This window comes from Macrotis lagotis, chromosome X, assembly GCF_037893015.1.
Source record: "Macrotis lagotis isolate mMagLag1 chromosome X, bilby.v1.9.chrom.fasta, whole genome shotgun sequence".
Taxonomy (NCBI): Eukaryota; Metazoa; Chordata; class Mammalia; order Peramelemorphia; family Peramelidae; genus Macrotis; species Macrotis lagotis.
Genome location: NC_133666.1, coordinates 344,452,128 through 344,474,915, shown reverse-complemented (window position 1 = coordinate 344,474,915; position 22,788 = coordinate 344,452,128). Strand labels below are relative to the sequence as shown.

Genomic DNA, 22,788 nt, shown 5'->3' with positions numbered 1-22,788 from the left:
GAGGTGGAGGAGGGCAGAGTACAAAGGGGATTGGTTCATAAAGTGAGCAAATTTTAGGCTAGCTTCTTTGTAGTGAAAGTTGGGAATATAACTGACCTAGGTTTGAATTTTGGCTCTACTGTTAAAGAGCAATGTGATTTTGGAGATGCCACATAATTTATATAAATCTTAATTTTTACTGGTAAAAAATAGAGAGTTGTATTATAGGATAGAGTCACTTTAGATCTAGGAATATATATTATTTTTTAATACTGCAAATCTCATAAAAAAGACCGAGAATAATGAGAAGTAAATTAAGTAATTTACACACTTGAAAAAAGATCTTAGTATCTAAGTAACATATGCTGATTTGAGTAAGAGAGATGATGATTGGTTTTTAGGAAATAGAAAAGGAAAAATCCTAGATCAGTGGCTTTTTATCTGGCCTTGAGACTGATGTTTTCAAATCTTGATAACTATTTTTCAATGTAACAGGTTTCCTTTTTTAGTTTTTTAAATTAAATTTTGAATGCACTTAAAAATATGATTCTGAGATGCCCAAAGGTAAAGGTTAAATTGTCATGATATGCAAGTAGATTAAACTCTGTCATAGAATAAAGCAATAACTGCCAAGGAAATCTTCTTAGAGCATGTTGATAGAGTCTTTAAATCATTAGCCCAGGTAACTAGTCTGGAATAAGGGCTGAAGCACCCAAAGTCATGATGCATTAACATGTCATAATGCTTATCATGTATCCTAGTCCTGGGTATCACTTTGTATTTTCCAATCAAGGATCAACTTTCTACAAAAAAATATTCAAAGTATAAAGCCATGAATTTTTGTCATGTCAAAGAGCTGTGGTTTCATTGCAGTTGGTACTCCATCTACCTACATGGATTACAAACTATTCTAATTTAACAGATTTTACTCTGATTTAAAAAAAAATTAACATCTTGTAGGCAGTATGTTAGTGTAGAATAATATCCAAATTAACTCTGCCAGTCCTCTGATAAGAGACAGAGTCCTTTACTAGAGATATTTTAAAGGTCTTTCCAGTTAAGAGGTTAGGCTCTGTTGGCATATTTTAGGTAAATCTAGGGTTACTTCCATTCCAGGATGTGTCAATACATATATACTTCTTTATGCATTTATTTAAAATTATCTATTTTCAGATTAATTTGAAATATTTTTCTGTATATATTTTAAGACAGTTTTTAAATTTATTACTTTTTCAAGATGCAAACAAAATAACAAAACTCACTTAAAAGTAAACAAATATTCTAATCATGTTTTTAGAAAATGTCATTCCACTCATATATCAAATCTTGTTCATAGGCTTTTCACATTAAAAAATATTTTTCTCTATTTCCAAATCATTACATATTGATATGTAATAAATATATGCAAGCATCTCAAAATCCTAGATCACATTATCACCATTATGCACCTCTACTTTTTGAGGCACATTTCACATGTGAGAAAACCTTAATATTATGGTGGAAAGAGTTAAAGAACACAGAATATTCAAATTTCAGAAACTAATTCTTTTCTATGTTTTTTCTTTCTCACGAAGTAATTCAATATTTACTCCTTTCCTTCTTTCCCCTTTCTTCCTAACTTACATACTCCCCCCCTTCCTATCTCCCTTTTTTCTCTCTCTTTCTCCATCCCTTTCTTTGTTCTCTCCTTCTTTCTTCCCAAATGATCTTCATTCTTGCACCAGGTCTCCATGAATATTTTTTTTTTCTGAAAGCATTTGACTTACATGGGCATGCTCCTAAAATGGCATTTATTAAGCAAATAAATAAAAACAAATGTAAACTCAACATTATGCTGCTATAACTTGAATGCATATGACTTCTTTTTTTTTTCCCAAAAAACTTAAATTCATTGTAATATATAGGCTGGGTATAGTCAGTCGGCCAACATAACTCCATATGACACATACACCATTTGGTTTCCACAGCATATTTTCTGAATAAAATCAGCAATGGAATTGATATGTAGGAAGAAAATGCTGTATTTATTCTGAATCTTCTTTAAATCAAATGATTCAGACTATTTCATGAGTATCTTGATTATTTAATGAAGGTACTGAAAGAGCTGACCAGCAGGAAAGCATTCCATTCTGCTAACTTTTAATCTGCCAGCTTGTGTGGATCCTTTTGTAGGTTACTTTGTTTTATGCATTTTCTTCTTACCTTATATTAAAAGAATCTGAAAATAGCAATTTTGTATCAACAATTCATTCATTAATTCATTCACCAAACATTTTTTGGAGCATCTTTTATATGCAAGTAGAGTTCTGTCCTTGGCAAACCCTTTCTCAATAAATTTTCAGGACTCCTTATAAATTCCCAGACTGAATATAAAGTTGTCTCTTTGTCATTTAAAGGTCCTCAAATCATCTCCCTTTACATCTTTATCTCTTTGAGTCTCTGACTTCCTTCAAGACTGCTAAGATCTTAGCTTATTCAGGAAGCCGTTTTTAGTCCGGGACCCTTTCTACCTAATCCCCAACCTCAGCCTGCTATGCTAGTGCCTTCCATGCTTACATATCTTTGACTCTCTAGGTGATTTTTTTTGGTGAATTTTTTGAGGATGTGGACTAATTTTTACCTCCCTTTTTTTGGAGGGTAGGAGCAGGATCCTTCATACTTAGGACCAGTGCTCTTAAATGTTTGTTGACTGACTGAATACAATGGACTTTACTTTTTAAACTATTTCATACTATTATAGTAGTGAAAGAGATGAGATTATAATGTCATTAAAAACATATCATTAAACAGATATTTTAAAAATAATGTTAAAATTGTTTAACAATTGTGCTAATATGTTCAACACTCACAATTTCTGATTGTGACAAATTTCTGATCATGATAAAAACAAATCAAATTAAAGTCAGCTGCTGAACCAGTATTCCTTGGGATCAATAGGGATGAATTTGTGTCCTAATATCCCCAATATACTAATAGATCTGTGACCTTAAATGTAGATACTCCTACTAGGAATTCTGCTGATAGTGCCAACTCCAGGCATGGATGGAAAATGTATCTGGAATTATTTTCAGATTTGCAACAATAGTGTGAAAATCTGAGCGAAAGTATATATCTTTGTTACATCTGTTCAATTGCTTCACACAAATAATTTATGTTAAGTTCACAAGAGTACAAAATTCAAAAAGCAGAATTTTATAATGTAAAATATCTAAATAAAATCTATACATATATATCAACAAATTTCCTACTTTAAAACTCAATCCAAAAATTTTCTCTCTACTTATATATGTTTATTGTTTTCCAACATATATAAAATCCTCAGAATTCCCTCTAAAAAAGTCATTTTAAATAAATAAATAAATAGATAGATAGATAGATAGATGTATGTATATGAAAGTGGAACAGAGCTTATATCTATGAATTCCATGACAGGATTTTCCATAGTTCATTATAAAAATGTCCTGGCTTCCAAAAATAATTTAGAAGAGGATGACAATAGCCAGGTACTTTATCATGTACAATATATATTAAAATTACTTCAGTACCACAAAAAGCATTTTCATTATTTTCAGATACATAATTGGTGCTATATAATACCCAAATGGTATATATATATATATATATATATATATATATATATATAATATACATGAACATATACTTTATACACACATAAACGCATATGTAACTGGCTGAAAGAAAAAGTTTATTTTTTCTTTAATGAAAAAATAAAAACATTCCGAAGAATAATTGTCATTATGGGAAGAAAGCAATGTTATTACAGGCAATCATACATTAAAAGTACTTAAAAATAAATCCACATTTATCTCTAAAACACTCTTCCAGTGCTATTGAAAGCAGTTCAAACTATAGAGGAATGTGGTTTAGAATATGGCAGAACATGAAGTGAATTTGAAAATTTTGTTTTCTTTTTGCTGAGGGGGTTTTATTCTTGGTAGTAGCTACCTATCTTAAAACAGTGAATAAAAATTGATTTAATTTTCATAGTTCTTTAAATAATAGTGTTATTGTGTTTCTATGAGAAGAACCCTCTTATAGGGTATAGACAGTCATTAAATTAATAATGTATAGATACTTTGCTTTACTTTGGAAGTAACATTTTAAATAACTGTTTAATACTTTCAGTCATTGTCTTCCACTTTGTGATCCCATTTACAATTTTCCTGGCCAAGATACTAGAGTAGTTTGCCATTTCCTTCTCCCAGTTCTTTTTACAGATAAGCAAACTAAGGCAAATAGAATTAAGGGATTTGTCCAAGGTCAGGTAGTTAGTGTCTGAGATCAGATTTGTACTCAGGAAGATGAATCTTCCTGACTTCAGACATTGACTAGCTAGCCCATTGTATCACTTTAAGTCAAATGTAATTTTCCTATGGAGGTAAAGAAGGGTTAATGCAAAGATGTGCCTAATCAAATCAAATCTTTGTAGGAAGCATTGACTAAGAAAAGAACAGTTATTTAAAGGTAAAGCATAATGGTAACATGGAAAGGAACCAGAGAAAGCACTTCTAGTACAAAACCTTGTCTTTTGCACCAAATCAACAAGTTATTTTTGTGGGCTATCTGCCATATACCAAGAGGGACTGGTTATATATTGAGTTCTACAGTGTTATTTCACCTGATTTGTGGGAGAGAGCTATATGATCCCTGTTCATAAAATTGACTTGCATAATAAAGGAGTCTGGTTGAACTAGGGAGTCTTTGGATAGGTTCTCTATAAAGTGGATTATTTGTTTTCTTTATACTGTGAAAAATTGTAGCCTGGATATGTGCAAGAGTACAAAATTTAAAATTCTTTCCTGGTGGTGATAGTTTGAAGGAAGGGTATACTGACTGCCTTTGTGAGTGCTTCTTTTTATAGATATAAAAATCCTTGTCTGTTGTCTGTCTGTAATTGTTCTTCTTTCTCTCATTTAGTAAAAGTTTAAGGAACCTTTATGCAAAATATCTATTTTGCATGTGAAATCTTTCATCGAAACAAATTAAAGGAATTATTCAAACTTATATCATAGTCATCTTAAATGATTTTATAGCTTAAGGAAAGCAATTTGAATATTTTAGAACCTATATAATATATGAAAGGCATTATTATACTGCATTTAAAAATACATTTTAAGAATCTATAAATTTTTCAGAAAATTCCTGAAGTGATCATCTATTCATGCATTTATTTTCTTACTTTTTCTTTTCTTTTTTTAATTTTTATTAAAAATATTTTGAGTTTTACAATTTTCCCCCAATCTTACTTCCCTCCCCTACCTCCCCACTGAAAGCAATCTGTCAGTTTTTACTTTGTTTCCAATATGCATTTATTTTATAGATGAGTAATCAAAGACATAACAAGTTGAAATGGCTCTTACTTTTTAAAAATACACATTATTTATTTCAATAAATAGAAATATGCTGCAAATATATTTATATGTATATGTACATATATATATATAAGTTGTGATTATGTGATAGCTCACAAATATTCTCCAATTATCTGTAATTCAAAAAAATAGGCTTTGGGGGGCAGCTAGGTGGTACAGTGGATAAAGCACCAGCCCTGGGTTCAAATCCAGTCTCAGACACTTAATAATTACCCAGCTGTGTGGCCTTGTGCAAGCCACTTAACCCCATTTGCCTTACAAAAACCTAAAAAAAAGTAGGATTTCCTTCTTGTTAATTTCAAAATATTGAGTGTAGCTGTGATTTCAGTCTGAACTAAAACATCCAGACAATTTGGTGGTATGGTTTAAATATCATAAAACTTAGACCCAGATAAGTTCTGCCTGAAACACTATTAATGTGACATTGACATATTTTGTTTTGTGTTTCTAAATTCTCTGTCAAGTACATTATTCATGTTCCTGACTTATTAGCAATATATCATGATATATGTTCAATTAAATTGAATGAGAAGCTAAATCTTCAGTAGCCTCATCGATAACATGAAAATTGAAATACTTTTTGTTTCCTATCCCACAAAATAATTGTGAAGAACTTGTTTCATAAAATAAAAAATGCATAAATTATGAATTTTTAGGGTTTATTCAGTCTTCTCAATGTTTTTCACATAGTAATATACTTCAAATGTTCATAAATGTAATGATTTTTTCTGCTAGATTTTCCTCTTAAACTTAGTTATCCTTCCATCATTCATCTCTAATATGCACAATAAATGTTCAATTGATTTTTATTTTTACAACACATTTGTGTTTAAATAACCCTTCATATTTATGACAAATAAGACCAAAAATGGTGTTAGCATTTCACAGAAAAGGTCAAACTAACCTTATGTTGACTTTTGGGGTTTGTATTTGTAGTTCTTGTATCGGAGCTCAGGATCCCTATTGTGGCTGGGATGTGGTGATGAAGAAATGCACAACTTTGGAAGAGAGCTTGAGCATGAGCCAGTGGGAGCAGAGTATTTCAACATGTCCAGTAAGTATGAAGATAATCACTGGCATTTTTAGAACTATTTAAATGTCTACAGATCTCACTGTTTCCTAAGCTCAAAAAAACTAAATTTGTACCAAAATTTATTTGTCTTAGACCTTTCCTTGCAGACCCGAATTCTATTAAGTAAAGTTATAGAATCTTTAGCTTCACTTCATGCTCTATGAACACTATTGCTCACACTTTTTTTTGCTTATCTTCATCTAGAGATGTGACTTTAAAGAAAATCAAACAGTTCTAGTTTGGTAAATGATAAGACACAAGATTGTTGGGAAAAGAGGGCAGGGTGTTGAATGAAAGAATTAATTCAAAATCATTTAGTACTTTGCTAAGCACTATGGTTAAAAATATAAAAATAAAACATCCCTGTTCTCAAAATGGAAAGACTCGTACTTAGCATACAACAACAAATGAAATCATGAAGTAGCATTTTTTTATTTTTTTAGGTTTTTTTTCAATGCAATGGGGTTAAGTGGCTTTCCCAAGGCCACACAGCAAGGTAATTATTATTAAGTGTCTGAGGCCAAATTTGAACTCACATACACCTGACTCCAGGACTGGTGCTCTATCCACTGTACTACCTATTGCCCTTGAAGTAGCATTTTAATGTTATTTCTATTGATAATCATATCTATTTATTTCTGTCTCTGCCAAGGTCTTTGGTTGTGAGTGAATCTTCAGTAGCAGCAACTACTGATAATGCAGAAGCACTGTCCTGTTATATCTTGCTGATCAATTTTTTTGAACTTGCTGTTGTAGAATGAAAGAGGGAGATTGGTGTTTCTACTCCAGAACTTCTCTGGAATTAATGGTGTACATTTTCTGCAATTAGGCAATAGTGACAAAGAAAATAAGCCCCTTGTCCCATTTTCCCAAGGGTGCAATTATGTTTCTTATCTTCAATGTTTTCTGTATGCTCCTTAATAAACTATAAAAAAAGAAGAAAATTATATTAATTATGTTTCTTGGGAGTATAGGTTTAAGCTTAGAATTAAGTGAATTTTGAGAAGTGTAAAATAGATGATAAGTGTTAGCTCATGTTGTTGATAATGATACTCAGAATCATAAATATGGTAAAGTATCTATGAGTTATTGAATCTATCCCTTCTTTATTTATACTGGAGCTATCTATAATATCCCATAGATAGGAGAGACTAAAAACATAGTTGAGATTTATTTAGGTTGTAATGATAAATATGAGGAGAAAGAAATTCCTTTTTTTCTGGAGAGTATAGATAATATCTTAGGAGGGATGATATGGGAAGGAATTAACATCAAAAGTTGGAAATGGGAGCATAGCTATGAGTCAAGGAATGAGGATCACAGAGGGCAGAAAACGTGAAAAAAGAGATTAAGCTAATAGATATAGAATGCAAAATTCATGACATACAGCAAGTCAGAATTAGAAGTAACTTTAGACCCCATCAAACCTAACCCTTAACTAAATAATAATCCCTTTCATGACTCTAACAGGGTCCTACATCCTTTGTTTTTAAAATCTCTAGGAAGTGAGAATCAATTGACTCTTGCGCCATCCTGTTATATTTTTAGAATTTCTAATTGTTAGAAGAAAGTATTTTTTTTTATATCAAGCCAAAGTCTACTTTCACCCACCAGTTCCAGTTCTGAAGAAGGTCTATTGTATCCAAGATATGAAAGATCTTGAATTCTAAAACATTAGCTGATAGTTTAAGGTTTTTGAGTAAAGTGGTGATATAACAATAGGAAGATTATTCAACCAGCAATTGGAGAATGCATTAGAAAACTACATTTATTATTAGATTCAGAAATTCTAGCTTGGAAACTATTACACCAGCCTAAACAAGAAGTGATAAAAATCTTAACTAGCATAGGGGTAAGGGGCATAGAACAAGGATGTGAATTATATGACCAAGGTAGACATAACATTATAACAATTAATTAGCCATGAGGGATGAGAGGGAGGAAATTATTTAAAAAAATACCTCCAAGGCTACAATCCTTAGAGAGTGAGAATGTACTGGTATCATTACTAGAAAGAAGAGAAGTAAGTTTTTAGGAAGGCAGATTTAAAAGGAGATGATGTGTTCAGTTTTAGATCTAATGAGTTTAAGATCCAGCTGGAAAACTACATAGGTTTATAGAAATAGGAAATGTGGAGTGGAAACTCTGAGGAGAGCTTGGGGATAGAAAATATAATCATATACTAATATGTAAGTGCTCACATATATATATACATATATATATATATACATATATATAAATTATATCACTAAAGGAGATAGGATGGGAAGAAATAAAAAAGAAAGGTTCCTATGGGACCACCCCAGAGAACATTTCTATTTAAATGATGTGAAGAGAAACAGAGAAGAAAGAATTTAAGAACTAGTAAGAAAAGTTGTAATTCCCTTTAGTATAATGGGAGTCAAGGGAAAAGACATTATTAATAAAGGTGCTATCTACAATGTCAGAGGTCACCAAAAAAATCAAGATATATAGAAAACTGATTTTGGTAATAAGACAGAAATAAGAGGAGATGAGAGATCAATTTGAAAAGTAGTGTGATAGAAACCAATTTAGAAAGGGTTGATTCCAGCACAGAGAAATTGGATAAGTGCTAGAGTAGGGGACTGGATGGATAAGGAAATTAGGTAGAGAAGGATGATTTTAAAAGACTGGAGATGACTGGAAATGAGGATGAGAGACAATAAGAGATAAACATTAAGCAGTTTAGGAGGGAATGGAATGTATGAATTTATTGTGAACACAAGTCACAGTGATTTATTTATTTCCTCCAAAAATATTCAAAACTAAAGAGTAAGAACAAAGGTGGTTAATGGTATCTGATTTAGAATGTGTTTCTAGCCATCTTATTAACCATCCTAATCTGAGTGCTAATGGGGATTTGAGTTTATCCACAAAATAAAGATCAGTTTGTTTTTGCTTTTTCAAATTACTTATGCTATATGAACCTTTGTAAATTTTAAATAAATCAAGTGATAAAATTTCTTATGGCTTCAGATGAATCCCCTGATACAGAAGTGCAAACAAGAACATTTAACATGCATAGAATGCTGAAAAGAGGGTCAGGTCAGGATTCTTAATTTAGGAAATGAGTCATCTTAGTCCTAGAGAAGTTAAGCATTTGCTTGAGTTTTCACAACTAATGCATGATAGAGCTGAATCTAGAACTCCAATATCTTGACTCCTAATTCATGGTTCTTTCCCTTCTATTATGCTTCCTCCCTAACATTAGTTATAAGTATGTTACCTCCTAAAGGGGCATGTCTCCTCACTAGGCCTTATAATAGTCTCCCATTCCTCCTCTTAATAAAAATCTGTAGAACAGAGAATTATTAGAATTTCTCCTATCAAAATATATAGAACTGAAATGCAACTCACCCAGCCTCTTCCCTCAGTCACCATCACAAGCCCCATTCACTTCAGTTTCTGCCAGATTTCTTATGCCAAGAGAAGTCATAGGCTTTCTCTTTAAGAAAAGAAACAATGACATCATGTAAGTCACAGAAATAAAGGATATTTACATGCATATTCCAGATGTGTGAAGTACATAGAGATAAAACTTTGGTGAAAGAGAAAGAACTTAAATTAGAATGCAAAAGGTGTAACTTGATAGTCACAACAAGATAGACTTTGCTTCATGGCTTGTAAATCAGATTTGTTACTTTAAAGTCATGAAACATCATTACTTCATCATCCACTTCTTATTTGGGAAAAGTTGCAGAGTGGTGGTTTTTCATAGGAAGTCAAGATGTATGTTTATTTACAGAAAGAGGGTAACTAAAATTGTCCTTCAAATGTTTTAGAATGAAATATTAGAAATATAAATTTAATACTTGTCCACATGTACAATGTATGTCACTTATTTCTTAATATTGCTACTACATATGCTGTTTTTGCAGTAGTTGGAAAGTAGTTAGCTACCTAGTTGGTTCCTATTAGGAAGAGGTTGCACTTTAATATGCCTTCAGCCATATCAAAGGGCAATGGGAGCCACTGGTATCTTAGGAGCTGTATCTTTAGTTTTTCCTGAATGAAAAAAACAGCATACCATACTGACCTTTGCATATTGAAATGATACTACTGATTCAACTTTCTGTAGAACATGCTAAACTTGAGTTATTTTTTCGGTAGAGGTGATGGATTTGTGCTAATCCGCTGTTACCTTCTCATTCAATTTAATTGAACATATATCATGCTATGCTTCTGATAAGTCAGGAATATGGATATTGTACTTGACTTAGAAGCAAGCAATCCAAAATAAATTATGTAAATCACCAACCTTGAGCTAAACACAATGAAGGAACACACACATATCTTTCTGGCGTGTGTAGACTAACCCACAGTAGATGGAACATACTGAATTACTTTGCAACCTGATATTTTTTTTTAATTATACCCTTTAAAAATCCTTCCTGACACAAAGAGATGTAGCAGCTGAGGGATATTACTATTAATGCTGAAGGGTGAATACTGCTACTGATATTAAAAAAAGCCTTCTAAAACAAATCTAAATGACAACTGTGTTTATTATTTTCATCCATTTTCTTGAGAAAATGAGAAAAGTTTCAATTAACAAAACCATTTCTCAAGATTTTTCATGAAATAAAATGTATAAACAGTGCATTAGGTGAGGAATTTTATAGGACTCATGAAATGCCTCTTGTGGAAATAGAGTCAGTGTTTATACGGTGGGAAAGAGCACAGGATTTGTCTTTAGAAGACTGTGGTTTAAATCCTGACTTTTTTTATTTTTTTACATTGAGAATTTTATGACATTGGCAAAGTTGTCTCATTTCCCTTAAGTCTGTTTCCTCATCTATAAAATCAAGGGGTTTGATTAAATAAGTCCTAAGATCTCTAGTTATTAATCAGTGATTCTGTATGAGCCATCAGAAACATTGCTAATGATTCCAAACTATGCCTGAAAATGCTATTAAACTTACTAAATCCTTTCGTCTAGTGTTACCACTACAAGGGCTATATTTCAAAGAAATACATCAAAGAAAATGACTTGTTTTTGTGATTATAAAGAATTGAAAAATGGGAGCTCATCAATAGGGAGCTGTCTGAACTTCAGCCATGTTCTCTCTCTCTCTTCAATAGGAACTAATATGATACCTATCTACTATACAGCTACTACTAATACATCCTATGAAATGGGAAGATAAAGAAACAAATGCTATGCATTATATGTATATTGAATGGATATTTCTCTTCATATAAACATTAAGCATACAATTAATTATACTGTTTGAATGTGATGAATTTCTATTGCAGCATAAAAAAATGATGAAATGATTACAGAAAAATGAGAATAAAAACAACTAATAGCTAACATATCTAGTGCTTACTATATTTCAAAAACTATACTCTGCCTATTAACATTATTATCTCATTCAATCCTCAAAACAACTCTGGGAGATAGGTAGTACTGAAGCAGACAAATGCTAAATGACTGCCCGGGTCATTAAGTATCTGAGATTAAATTTGAACTCCAGTCTTCCGGACTCCAGGTTTGGTATTCTATGTACAATGCCACCTAGCTTCTAGGAAAACTTGCAGAAACTGATGAGTTATGTGAGCAGAAACAATGAATTATGTGAGCAGAACTAGGAGAAAAAACATAAATATATGTATATATACAAGAGTACACACATACATATACAGCAACAGCAATATTGTAAAGAAAATCAACTTGAAAGATTTAATAACTCTGAAGAACACAGTGACTGAGCATTTGATGACATATGATGAAATCTTCTATTGACCTTTAAATAGAGAATGAATAGACTGAGGGTAGTTTGAAATATATTTCTTCTATTTATTTCTTTTTCTTGCATTTTTGGGCAGGGGAATATGGTTGATAGGTGAATTTGTTTTGCATCACTATAAAATTTGCAATGTTATATTTTTGTGTCTTCTCAGTAGGAAGAGGAAGAAAGGGAAGGAAAGAATTTGGAAAAAAAGGAAAATTGAATTTAAAAAAGAAATAACTAAAAAAATAAACATGTGCAAATGACTTTGGATTTAAGATGATTTATCCATTACTAAATGATCAGTATTTATGGATTCTTGTTGTCCAGGTTACAGGATGAGCTCTCACTTAGCTATAAGTGGTATTATTTTTTTACTTGTAAAATTATAATTGACAATATTGAGGTCCTTTGAAAGTACTTTAAGCAGCTTGCACCTGATCTAAATTGCTATATCTCTAGTACTACTCATATACTATATATCTAGTACATGACGTACATGCTGCCATAACCTTTAATGTTGCTTAACAAAACTATTAAGAACATTGGTATATATAATCTGTATATATGTATTCATAGTCTGATGCACTATATCACAGAGAGATTTATTTTATCCAAATGACTAATGAAATAATAAAAATATTTGCATTTTTGATAATATCTATTTAGGAGTATATTAATTAGATACTATACCAAATTAGAAGCATAGGATTTTAGGATTAGAAGTCACCTTGGGGTGACTCATTTCCCAAATGAAACTAAAACTAGTATTGTAAAGGATCTTGACTCATATTGTACAGCAGGGTAGAATATTATATGATGCCAAGATGTTTTCATCTTCAATGGTTGTTGGCATGTGATGGAAACAACAGGACCTGTACTATTACAATAGTACTAATATTATAATAGAGACAATGGGTGGCATGATTCCTTTATCAGATATTCGCTGAAAGCTAACTTTATATTTATTTAATCAATAAACAAGAATTCATAAAGCCCATTCTGTGTGTGGGTACAGTAGATATAGAGACAAAAATGAGATTCCTCTCAAAAAGATTCCATTCTGTTGAGAAAAAAAAATTGTTTACTTAAAAGTAATTACAATATAGGTATAAAATCAGTATAAGGTTATTTGGGCATATGGTGGTAACTAATTGGGAATAGAAAATCTGGCTTGTAAGAGATGGTACTTGAACTGAGTTTTGGAAGAAACTTGAAATTCCTTGAGACAGAAATATTTATTATACAAAGTAAAATAAAGCTCTGTCCAGTTTATGTCATATGTCTATCAAATTAGAGCTGTCAGCTACAAGAGTGGAAATTATATTTAAAATGACCAAACATCTCTAACTTTAGAGCATACATCCAATTTAGAACAAGGTACACCTCATTTCTGCTGTATTTGAAGAATGAGAGAACTATGATAAGCAATTCAGTTTCTACTGCCGAATTTTCTATAGTCCTTCAAATACACATTCATATTTAGACTATATTTCAGATGTAAACAAAGTATCAATGCCATATTTGATTGCCTGAATTAGTTTTTAAAATAGATTAAGTTTTCAAAGGCATGTTCATATTGAAATTATTAGTGATATATTTCTAAAATCTTTTTTCCTTTCAAAGTAATGTTTTACTTATGCATTAGTTGCTCCTGAACAAAGAATAACAATGATAGAGTTCTTTCTCGACTCAAATACAAAGTCATACCAGAAGGACCTTATGATAAAACATTTTCACTCTTGAATTTCCAAAATTGACAAAGATACAGTCAATTCTATTCAATTCTTTACATTTTATTACTACCTTAAAGATAATTTAAAATATGTATAAAAACTAGCTTCAAAAGACATCACCCCCCCCACACAAACACATATTTAAATCTTTTTCCTAAATAGGATCTAATCCCAGTTATCCAGATTAAGAAACAATAAATTAAAAATGAGATATATATAAACATGAACAAATTAAATTTTGTTCTTATACTCCAAGAGCTCCTATATCAATATGAAATAAAGGTAATTTAAAAGTATCTATATACAAAACATAGATATATACAAATATCCATACATTTATGACAGAGAGATAACAGATATATAGAAAAACAAGACACATAAACCATTTAATCTATCAGGCAATACTATAAGAATATAAGTTATGGGGAAGTTTTTTTTATCAATATCATTAGAGTTTACATACCAGAGAGCTCCTCATACTAAAAAAGCAAAAATCTACACCCTATCCCACTCAATATACCATTAGGTATAACTTTTTTCCTATTGATGCTTGAAGTCTATTCCTTTTATACTTTATTATATTATCAATTATCAATTTTCATTTTTTTATACAGTGATCTTCTTTATAAGTTCCTTGGCATGTAAAAGTCAAAAGGCCCCCTTCAGAGACAGGCTCATGAGGGGAAACAACCTGTAGACATAAAAGTTTTGGGTAGCATAAATACAGTTATAAATATTTCACAGCACTGATCACTTCTCAGAGCCAAGTCCTCATGGAAATCAAAAAGGATTTTTTTAGAACCTCCTAGGATTTTATTAGGGTTTTTAGACTCATTGCTAATTAGAAGAGACCTTCACACAAAAGGGAATTTGATTCTATTCAATAAGACTGATACTGTTGACAGTAGATTAAATATTTTGTTCAGAATACTCTAAATTCCTTACCAATAGGACATAATGTGACAAAGGAATCTATTCTCTTCTTTGAGATTCACTTTTATATTAGATTCATTAGAATAATTATGATTCCCTTTTATATTAGAACCATGGAGTTCCATAGTCCCTTTAGCAAAGCTACACAAAATGCTTGTGCAAGTATCTGTGTCTTTCTTTCAGTTTTCTCTAATTCCTTATGGCAGGGTAAAGCATCCATTGTGATACTCTTTTTTTTTAAGTTTTTTTTTTTGCAAGGCAAATGGGGTTAAGTGGCTTTCCCAAGACCACACAGCTATGTAATTATTAAGTGTCTGAGTCCGGATTTGAACTCAGGTACTCCTGACTCCAGGGCTGGTGCTCTATCCACTGCGCTACCTAGCCGCCCACACCATGATACTCTTAATATTTTCATTATAAATCATGCAATTGGATATAATATTGAGCTTCACTATATGCTTCAAATTATCTAGGGGAAAATTCAGAATACAGGTATCAAGCATGTCACTTTATTTTTGTCTGAAAAACTGAATAAGGGACTTTGACACAGCACAGTATAAGCTATTTCTGAGAAAATGATACAATGACTATCAGAAAACCTGAGATGCCACTGGAATACATTTGTAGTTAGTCTTTCTAAAATAAATTCTAAAAATGCCCTCTTTGACCAATGAAAAGATATATTTTCCTAACATATGATACAAATTGCAATTTTATCTACAACTGGGTTAACCCTTGCTTTCTGTGGGAGATATATTTTTCTTGTTGCAAGAAAATGTAAAAATGTCACCAAAATAAATAGTGACCAATTAGTCAAAAAAGTTGATAGGAATATTGCTAATTAAGAGCTAAGTTTTTGTGCTTTTGCCACCCAAAAGATAGAACCTGGCATTTATGTTTTCTAAATCAAATATAAAAACTTTCTATTTATTTCAACTCTAATTCTGAAAAATTATATAGCCCTTGTAAATTCAGATTACTTTAAATACAACATTCATGTACCCTTCTGAGGTCATCTTAAGTAAAAAGAAGCGAATAATGACAATTACTTTATTGAATTCCTACAAGTCAATGAAAGAGACAAAATCCTTTACTAGGTACAAACCTAGTGATAAAATGGTTAGATAAAATATTTTACATTTTCCATGATAAATACCCATGATGTATAACTCTTTCTGTAGAATTCATGAGAAGACAATGAACCCATAAAGAAGATTAAATAGACTACCATACCTCTGGTGACAAATGGTTGAAGAAATGGAAGGTCCTCATTTTTATTCTTACATGCCTCCCATTTAAAATTCACTTCTGACATAATAGAGGAAACTTCAAAAATGTTTATTGAATATAATGGAATGGAATTGGTCTACTCCCTTTTTTCCAAGTTTAATTTATAAGATTCACTTCTTCCAAGGATTTCTTCATCTTTTGAGCTTAAATTTGAGTCTTCTGGACCAGTGGGAGGGAAGATTTTTTGATTTGTCATAATAACTTGATCCCAAGTCAATAAACTAAACTGATCACAATCACATTCAGAATGTGTTCTTCTAATCTACACAAACACAATCCCAACTTCCCTCAATAGATCTACCTTCAAAATTCACTAATCACATAGGTAGATTTTATCTTTAAATAGAGACAATCTTTACTTTTCCATAAGATTTCAAGCATCTTTAAAATCTTTTTAATTTCTTTCAACAATGTTCTCAAAGGCTTAAAAGGACCCAATAGGAAATTGAACATATTTTCCTGCCAAGACATATTTTGAGTTTTAAGATCTCTGACTGTTCCTGGAGTAAGAGACTTGACCCCCTTGTGTCTAGGACCTCCAGTTTTCTTGCCTCTGTACAAAATCATTTCCCTGATGGTATTCTTCACTTCTAGTGTCAGATGCCTTCTTTCTGTATACAAGACAAGCAACCTTCTTTTATACAGAACACCTGGTCTCTGATTCCAAATGGCATTTAGTCAATCTTTCACTAAAACATGCAGACATAAATCCTTGGTTTTGACATCTAACAATTATTCCAATAGGCAGCTGTTGTTTCAGCATTGTTTTACCCTTCACTGTCACATTCATTGGCAAATTCCTAACATCTGCTCCCATTGCCAACATTGCTATAACATCCATTTTTCTATTCCCCAATGTTTTTATGATGACAGATTTTGTGCCTTTTTCATGAATACTGTAATTGGATGGTATGTTGAAATAAACTTGTATCTTATCTGCATTAATCCATTTGACTAAGTAGAGAATCACAATAATCTTGCCATAATCCCATCAGGTACAATGAATTTTCCCATGTAGTCAAACATATGTAGGCAAATTATTTCACCATAGGAAAAAAAAGACATTATAGCATATCATACACTAAGCGTTGCAGAACTTGATTTTTTTTTTTTTTCAGTGTACATTAGTCATAGGATATTAGACCTTAGGAACCATCTAGGTTAGAGTTCTGGACCTTTATTTTTTCATAGATGTTTTTGGCAGGCTGGGGCAACTAGGTGGTACAGTGGATAGAGCACAGGACCCAAAGTCAGTTATTTCCTCAAAAAGGAAGAAAGAAAGAAAATTATTTTTTTAAAAATGGAATAGGAAAATAAAGAATTGGATGTTAGTAAAAGAATACATAGCTTCCTCAGAGCAATGTTGCCATTATCTGAAGGGAAAAGTCCTTAATAATAGATAGTAATTAGTATAAATCTAACCAATAGGATACTGCCTAACTATAACCAATTCTATATTTTATAAATATAATATCAAATAATCTGCCTGATAACTATTTTTACTTAGCACTGACTCAAAGAACACTTGATTCAAGTTTGTTTTACTCTGAAAATGATCATAATGATATTTATATGGCAGAAGGGATTTTTGTTTTGTATTGTGAATGAACATGATTCAGAAATGTACTATATTCAGTTAAAGTAAAGCTAACACAACTGTAAATAATTTCGTCCCTCATATTCAGTAAAAATAATTTGATAAACAAGTAGAAATGTGAGAGCTATGAAATTGAATTGATTTAAATATTAGAAGTCCCCAATTACATTATACCAGCTTCTGTAAGGAACAACAGAAGGTCATCAGAGGTAAAGTCTATGGATTGTATGCCTTTTTAGTTTGAGCCCTAATTATAAAAAGATATTATTTTGCTATGTCTTGTGAAGAGCCTGAGTATATCATAGGATGATTCATTTACATTTGTGGTTTAGCCAGAGAAAGGTGACAAGGAGCTTTTGAATTTGAGACATTTACATGCCATTTTTTCCATGGTATAGGTCTATCTGTGTTTTTCTGTCCTCTTGCCCCCTTGCTTGGATCAGATGAAACATTATGAATTGCCTGAGGAGGTGGAGGAGTTGCATTACCTGTCTATCTACCTTGCTATTGTTTCTTTAAAAAAGAGAAAGTTGCACTTTTGGTGCTCAAAATTTTCAGCAGCCTCAGTGGAATCAAGCATGTTTGAATGCTGAAAATAATGGAGAAGAGATGCAATCATAGCTCTGACACTAATTGGACTAGGGACGAGTTATCTCTGGTCTACCACCAGCCATGTCAGAGAGAATCAACACTCTTGACATTAAATGGGAAATCACTGTTTCCTGTTGTATTGGGAAAAACAGCAGAGCAAAAGCCCAGTTCAGCTCTACTTTCCTGCACAAAGAATGATGTGTTATTTCCAATAAACACATGTCAGCAGTATTCTGAAATGATGGATTGCAGCTCTTTCAGCTATATTTAAAAGAACATCAGCTTGTCTCTTCCTTGGGGTAGTATAGTACATGAAAGATGAATCTTACAAAGTGTAATTACTAGTTAAAGAAATGGAACTTTTGGTGGAGTGGATGGCATATGACTTGCATCAGGACTTATAGTAGATTCATTCTACTTGAGTGAAATTAACCTTCTCATAGTCCAAGATTCCCCATTTCAATGCCAACATTCACCTAAGAAGTGAAGAGACTGAATATGAAAATGACTTTCAGAAGACAAAGGCAGCACAACATATTGTACCTAGAGAGGATCTTGAATTTATGACAACCAGTATTCATATTTTACCTCTAATACTTACTGCCCATATGACTAAGCAAGTCTTTAACTTTTTACTTCTCTAAGATCATAATTCACAGGGAATGGGTCAAATTGCCTTAAAAGTAAGAATTTCTTTATCTAGTAGTTATCTATGTCAAGAAGTTATTACTACCCACCTTTCTTATTGACTTTCTAAATTCTAGTGCATCATAGTCTTCAACAATAGATATGTAAGATCGACTTGGTTGGTATAGGGCCAAATCTTATCATTTTATCTTTCATGACTCTTTTGAATCTGCTCTTTTCATTTTTAATCAAGTCTGATCATTTCACATGATGCTTTTTTCATTTTCCTATCAAAAGAAGATGTTTTCATTGTGTATTTATTTGATTTTTATTTCTAGACAAGGAATTTAACAGTGGATGGAAATTATGGAGCATGGTCACCATGGACACCCTGTACTCATTCAGATGGCAATATGGTTGGTTCTTGCCTCTGTCGAACTCGTTCCTGTGATAACCCTTCTCCTCAGTGTGGAGGCTGGCAATGTGAAGGCCCAAGTATGGAAATTGCTAATTGTTCCAGGTATGTTGCATGAAAATATGAAGTGTGGCATCATTAGACTATGAATTTTGAATTAATAATAGTTTTATCTTCTTATACTTTGCTCCTAAAGGTAGTAAGAAATTTATAGATGATTACATGTTCTATATTAATTTTTTAAAGTATTTAAACATTGCATTATGTCAACAAAATGTTTTATTTTTATTTTTTACCATATTAAGTTTAAGAAAATTGAAGTTTCATTTTAAAAATTTTGAGCTTCAAATTATCTACCCTAACTTGACAAGGCAAGAAATTAGATATAGATTATACAAGTGCAGTCTTTCTATATTAGCCATGTTACAAAAGAAAATATAGAGCAACAATAAAAATGAATAATGAAGAAAAGTTTTAAGAAGCTTGCTTGAATTTACATTCACTCCTCTTAGTTCTTTCTTTGGAAATGGATAGCATTTTTCATCATTAGTTCTTTGGAATTTTCAAATCAGTATGCTCCTGAGTATTGCTAAGTCATTCAAAACTGATCATAATACAATATTGCAATAACTGTCTCTTTACTCTGCTCATTCCACTTTGCTTAGTTAAGTTCATATATGTTTTCTTCATGTAAAGTTATTCTGAAAGTATCCTACTCATCATTTTTGTTGTTGTTGCTGCTTTTTAATAGCACAATAGTATTCTAACCCATAGTATTGAGGATTAACATTTGGGAGTTAACAGAGTTTCCATCCAAAGAATTTGAAGGCTTCTTTGGTGGAGGAGGCAGATGAGAGCAATTTGTTTTAACAGATTAAAAGACACTGTGGAGAACTTAAGAGGGTGTCAGATATTGAAGATGCTATGGACACCCATTGATTCCCATGGCATTGCCAGTCATTTTGACATTTGTTTTGCTTTGAGACACTGATACTCTGGAAGAGAGAATGAGGCTAATGATTTCAAACAATTCTGTCTCATTTTAATCCAGTCTATGCACAAGTCAAAAGATGTCATCTATACTATTTTAAGAATTTCTTCAAAATTATATAACACAAATTGATTAGTCATTGTCCAATTAGTAGGTATCCCCTCAATTTCTGCTTTTTTTGCCATCACAAAAAAAAATCTATTGTAAACAATTTCTACATATAGGTCCTTTTTCTTTGCTCTCTTTGCTGTACAGAGCTAGTAGTCTATTTTTTGGTCAAAGAGTATGCTCAATTTTATGGTCCTTTTAGGCATAATTCCAATTTGCTCTCCAGAATTATTGTAATAGATCACAAGTCAAACAACAGTGCATTAGTGTCCCAATTTTTCTATGTCACCTTCAACATTTATCATTTTCTTTTTCTGTCTTACTAATCATTTTAATAGATGGGAGGGGTATCCCAGAATTGTTGTAATTTGTATTTCTCCAATAGTGATTTAGAACATTTTTCATATGATTAATGATAGCTTTGATTTCTTCTAAAAATATTCACATCCTTTAACATTCTAACAGTTGGGAAGTAACTCATGTTCTTATGAATTTGAGAAATAAGGCATTCATCAGAAAACATGCTATAAAATATTGTTCCAGTTTCTCGCTTTCCTTTTAATCTTGGTTGCATTATTTTTATTTATACAAAATCTTTTTAAATTTGATGTCATTGAAATAATCCATTTTATATCCTGTAATGCTCTCTATTTCTTATTTGGTCATACATTCTTCCTTTATTCATAAATCCTACAGTTAAAATATTATTTGGTCTTTTAATTTGCTTATGGTATTACACTTTATCTCAGTATATTGCTGGAGTACTTGGGATGGTGGAAATCTGAGGGGGGACAGCTGTAGTCCATTTGAGTGAAGAACTCACCAACTCTATCTCAGGGAGGTAAGAAAGCCTTAGACTTTATTTCATAGGTACCACAAAAGGTTCACAGGTTATTATAAAAAAGTTCACAAAAGTTAATAGCAAAGATAGTTAAGAAAGTGAAAAGAGGAAGAGGAAAGAAAACAGCCAGAGGATGATGACTGGACTTAGATCCAAGTGGATCCAACATGGAGGAAATGGGGAGCCTAACCTCGTTCCTGAGCTGGGTCAAATCAGGGGAAAGGAGGTCAAGAAGGTACCCACCTGGACATGACTGGAGTCAGACTTGAAAACTAGGAGTCAGACAGGTGGAGGAGGGATATAAGGAAGGGGCTGAGTTCACTTTCTACTTTCTTAATGAATTGAGATTTGAAAAGATTAAACTGAACAATAGAGAGGGAGTTAGAGGACTGCAGGGAATATCAGACAAACATGGATAATAGTGCCTTAATGTTACAGGAAAGACTAGACATATATTTCTCTAATATTTCTCCTTCAACAGTTTGGGATACTGCTCTATATTTAGTTTCTGACAAAGTTCTTTCCAATTTTTCTACCTATTTTCGTCAAATAGTGAGTTCTTGTCTCAAAATCTTGGAGCTTTAGGTGTGTAGAGCACAAGATTATTATGCTCATTTTCTTTTATCTGTAGCTAACATTTCTAGAGCAATATTCAATAAAATTGATCAATTAAATCACGAAGATCCATTCAATCACAGGAGGGACATTGCTTCAGGCAAACTGAGACCTTTGCCTAAAAAAGCCAAGGTCTTCTATTTGGTCAATATTTTGTACCCTTCTGTTTTAGCCAGAAACCCTGAGGGTCTTCCCCTCCCAGAATGATTGTTTTTTGCACTAAGTAAAAGGGCATTCTTTACCTCATGCTTCAGTCAGCCTGAGACCTCTTAACCACCTTAATTTAGAAAGGTCATTATCCCTCACTACATCTAGGTACATGTCCAGTCATTCTGATCTGTATGCTGCTACTGGACCCAAATAACTTCAGAGGAGAAAGTGTGACTTGAGATTTTGCTACATCCACCCCACACACACTTAATTCAAATTTACTTGCATGTCATAGCAATCCCTGATATCATGGTTCTCTTAAAGAATGAAAGATAAGCAGCAACTTCCAGTTAGAGTAATGATCAGGGAGTGCTTTATGATTAATTTAATATGTATAGCTGTAATTTCCACATCATAGCTCTGTCCACTGAGCTTCAGGGTTAAGCTCAATTCAACTCATCTTTTTTCTTTTGTATTTCATTTTCTTTCATTTTCATCACTGCATCATCCTGAGTATGGTGCCTTGGTATTTGAATTACTTCTTTTTTAAAAAAGAAGTTTAAATTTTATATTGTTAAAATAATCTTGTTATAAGAATAAACATAAACCCCCTTTCCCCCTAAGAAGATGAGAGACCTCAAGAATAGTGAGAGAGAAAAAAATGTACTTCAGTCTGTGTTCAGATTCCAATGGCTCT

At 32.1% G+C, this 22,788-nt stretch overlaps 1 protein-coding gene across 3 annotated transcripts in view; it reads left to right on the top strand.

Moving 5' to 3' along the window:
• Positions 1-22,788, top strand: part of SEMA5A (semaphorin 5A) — a 712,145-nt gene that overhangs the window by 515,821 nt on the left and 173,536 nt on the right. For all 3 annotated transcript variants that reach the window (XM_074208091.1, XM_074208090.1, XM_074208089.1), the window contains 2 exons: positions 6,309-6,426; positions 19,310-19,491. In XM_074208091.1, coding sequence (XP_074064192.1) covers positions 6,309-6,426; positions 19,310-19,491 — 300 coding nt within the window. The remainder of the gene's footprint in view (positions 1-6,308; positions 6,427-19,309; positions 19,492-22,788) is intronic.